This window comes from Triticum aestivum, chromosome 1A, assembly GCF_018294505.1.
Source record: "Triticum aestivum cultivar Chinese Spring chromosome 1A, IWGSC CS RefSeq v2.1, whole genome shotgun sequence".
Taxonomy (NCBI): domain Eukaryota; kingdom Viridiplantae; phylum Streptophyta; class Magnoliopsida; order Poales; family Poaceae; genus Triticum; species Triticum aestivum.
This window is the reverse complement of record NC_057794.1, coordinates 458,893,039-458,896,899: the sequence shown is the minus strand read 5'-3', so window position 1 is coordinate 458,896,899 and position 3,861 is coordinate 458,893,039. Positions and strand designations below refer to the sequence as shown.

The 3,861-nt window shown below is 40.2% G+C and overlaps 1 protein-coding gene across 1 annotated transcript; it reads left to right on the top strand.

Annotated features, from left to right (window-relative positions):
* Positions 1 to 753: 753 nt before the first annotated feature.
* Positions 754 to 1,905, top strand: LOC123147366 (uncharacterized). The gene is made up of 3 exons (XM_044566633.1): positions 754 to 1,027; positions 1,202 to 1,475; positions 1,552 to 1,905. Exons 1-3 carry the CDS (start codon positions 1,009 to 1,011, stop codon positions 1,619 to 1,621), a joined length of 363 nt encoding a protein of 120 aa, XP_044422568.1. The 5' UTR covers positions 754 to 1,008; the 3' UTR covers positions 1,622 to 1,905.
* Positions 1,906 to 3,861: the final 1,956 nt, after the last annotated feature.

The following is a 3,861-nucleotide window of genomic DNA, read 5'->3' as shown; positions in this document are numbered from 1 at the left end:
CGCCACAAGTGTTTAGTGACTCTTTCATGTCTTCCGACCGCTATGGTGGTAGGATTTTTTATGCCCACAATTCTTTTTATGAAGCCACATTCATGTCTTTCGATGGCACATCCTTTAGCATCGCACTATCACTGGATGGAAGAGTAGTGGTGCAGTGAAGTGTGATTTTTTATATACAACTTTCTATTACTATTGGAAACAAAATAAGTTTTCCTATGTTGTTTCTTTTTTAGAAAATGTTGGTTTTGTTTGGCTTCAAAATTATGTTTCCTTCATTTCTTTTTGCACTTGGCCTAAACACAAGAATTTCATGTAGATGGTAGGCTATTTCTCTAAAAAAAACACGCACACTTAGTTTAGAATAAAACATGCACACTTTAGAGAGATGCACACGCACGCACACCTCTTTTCCGATCCGATTACAATAAAAAAGACTTTCCTCTAATTTAGCCAGCAAGTAAATGCGCACGTGCAACGCACGTTGATATTTAGGCAATATATCAATTGCATGTGAATATTAGGTATGCTATTATTTATGTGTTAATTTTGTGATTAGTGTAATATTTGGTATAATATTAATTGCATGTTAAACACGTTTAACGCTCGTCATGGGAGCAGTCTAGGTCGTTGGATTGACTTAGTTCGATGGCTAGATTAGTTGGATCTATCTCTTTGGTTCTTTTTATATTGGTATAGATAAACTGTACGGGACGCCAGGGAGTATATTTGTTTGCCTAAAAAACGAAAATATATTTGTGGGAGCCAGCGTGATTACCCCCACCAGCCCCCCTCCTCCGTTCCTCGTGCTCTCCGCCTGTCTCTCTCCAAGCTTCCGCTCTTTCTTCATTCGTTGGCCCCTCCCCTCTCCCTCCGGTGTCCTTGTTCTCGGTGTCCTCTTTGCATTGGATCTGGTTCCTCCATATCAGTTCGTTCGGGTGCATGGCAAATTTTGATCTGATGCATGTTTGAAGGCTCCACCCTCTTGGCATCAAAGGCCTCTCTCCCAAGATGGTTCTCTTGCATCTGGGTGAGGTCGATCTCCTGGATGCCCCCTCATGGCGTTGAGGCGTTCTGTTGCCAGAGCACCACTGTATAGCTTTGCAATGTGTAGCACGCAGCCACGCATGTGAACAGCAGAGTCTCCGCCGCCTCTCCCTTCTCTCTCCGTCTCCCTTATCTCACCCGCCATGTTCCCTTGCAGGAGCTCACCGAGCAACCATGGTGCCACCAGACTGTCGCCGTTCTGCGGGGCCAAAGCCGCGCAGCTGCGTCCGTCGGTCGTTCTCGACAGAGGGCCACGAGCAGAGCCCTGTCACGGGAAGTCGGATGGCTCCACCGTGGTCTGGCCGGTGGTGCCGCCCGGACTCCTCACTTCCTGGCAAGTCGGATGGCACCGTGGTTAATCATCTTGATTCGATTCTTTCTCGGGTCGGGTCGAAGTCCCTGCGTCTTCCTGTCATTCGCACTTTGCCTAGGTATATAAATTGTTACAATTCCATGTAAATAATCGAGGTGGTACTATATTATTGTTAATGCTTATGTGAAACTCAGGTCAGGCGGCTCATGTGGGCAGGCCCATAAGACGACGTGCCATCGGCAGGAAGCATATGCAACTCTTTAGCGCGATGCATCTTGAATCAATTTTTTTAGTACCACCTCGGATAAGTACGGAACAAAATAATTTTATATGGTGAACGGATGAAAAAATTGGTGAAACGCACCTTGCTTTATTAGTCCTAGCACAAATGTCTATGCGTTGCAACGGGAGGCTACAAAATTTATCTTCAAGCATGCAAGCGGCAACCCCAAGAGCCTCCAGCACCTTGATCGCAGTGGACTGGCTTTGGAATTTCGCGCATCCACGTGTAGTGGGTCATCGGCGGCTAAATCTCTACTGTAAAATTTAAAAAGAAAACTAATATGTGATTGTATTATTTCTAGTTCAGTCCATCAACTAATTTGGGTTTAATCTCTCAAACTAAACCAATGATTAATTCTATGAAACGAAATTCAGATACAAGAGGTTACATCTCAGCAATTTGGGGTTTAATCTATCAACAGAATAAATGCTTAATCAGGGATGGCATGCTCCTTTGTCCTCCAAATTTATATGTAGTAAGAGAATACCTATTGTATAACAGAATAGAAGCAGAAATAATCAAATAATGATGGTGACAAGTAACATACTAACATAAGGAGCATAGGGATTGTCCATGTGAAGAACGGTGCAAACATGGTGATAACTGCATTGCCATTATCGCCAACCAAAAGCAACTGGGGCAACAACCCATATTATAAACCCAAATATACCTCTGTGTTCCAATGGGAGAAGGGAAAAAAATCCTCATACGCACCATCCCCACAATCATGCTCACCATCTGAAGTATATCAAATATAATCAAGAAGTAGACATTAATTAATGCTAACAGACAGAACTAAGTAGATCGCTATGCATGATACACAGGATATCCGGTTGTATATATACAACCCGCAAATTTGAAATGTTAAAACGATTTTGAAACTCAAACGGTTTGACCATTGATCATATCAACTAATCCACACAAAGATTTTCACTGAAAGGCAATTAGCTATCACAAGAAAATTTGGAGGGCAAATCTCTGAAAAGAAAATACGTTAAACAGTACATCAAGAATATGATTATGAAATAAAAAAATCCGTACTATATACCTTATCAAATGAGGTGACAAAGGAATCCCTCCATATTAATATATTTTATTATACACCAAGATCTCCTAGCTCTGTAGCAACTAACTTCAGTTTTCCTTCAATGCATGAATAGGACAATTATGTTGAAATACTACTAACCATAAAACAGCATGATATATGTTGGCATATAGAAACTACAAAAGTAAGTTAACACATCACGCAATAGTATGAGTAAGCTCAGCAGGTCTCAACTCTCAACATGCAAGCCGTAGCATCGGAGTTGTTACTGAGTGAATTTCTCCTTTCCTGCACATAGACATTGTCACATACCTCTTTGAATAGATACTTAATATGAGAATCTTGTGAAATTATTTTCCTCGCGTGTTAGGATGGTACAATGTTACAGTAACAAAGCTAACAACCCATGTGATAGGTTTAGCCTGCTGATCATAATATATTTTGATATATAAGTAAGAATAGTGCTAAACTGCTCATATCTATCCGTTGTAACCAAAAGTCTACAAATGATGAATCAACATGTAAGTCTAGCATCGTTTCGATCATTATTAGTTTAACATTGAATAATATTAAATATATACAGAAAAATTAGCAACACAAAATTAGTTTCCTACATATACTTGGGATGATATTTAGGTGGATAGTGAAATAACTATATAGAAAGGAGGAAACTTTATAGCAGCTCCGCATACTTATTGAGTAATCCCCTATCATCTGCCCTTTATATCATCGTCCTTCAGAATAGCTTACCATTGCAGCAAGAAAACATTTTCTTGCATCAGGAAAAGACCTTGATTTTATTTAAGTCGTACAGTAAGCAGTTAAGTAACATGCACTATAGCAGATCCTGTTCTGCCTCAACCAGGCAAGTCTCTTCAAGTACTAATGATGAATGTTCTTCTTTATTCCCCATCCAAATACCAAAATAGCAAATTGTTTAGGAGAATAACACTGCCAGTTGGAGAAGGTTGTTCTTTGCTTATTGGTCATCGGGGCCCAACTTTTACACAGAAAACACACGAAACAAAAGATATACTGTACTACGGTGAATGCATCAATCATGAGACAAACTAAAAAATTCAAACACACACACACAACTTATGGTGCTGATACTGAGACGTTAGTGTGCGCCTACCTTAAATTGCATGTATCCTCCTATTCGTTTCTTCAGTTCAA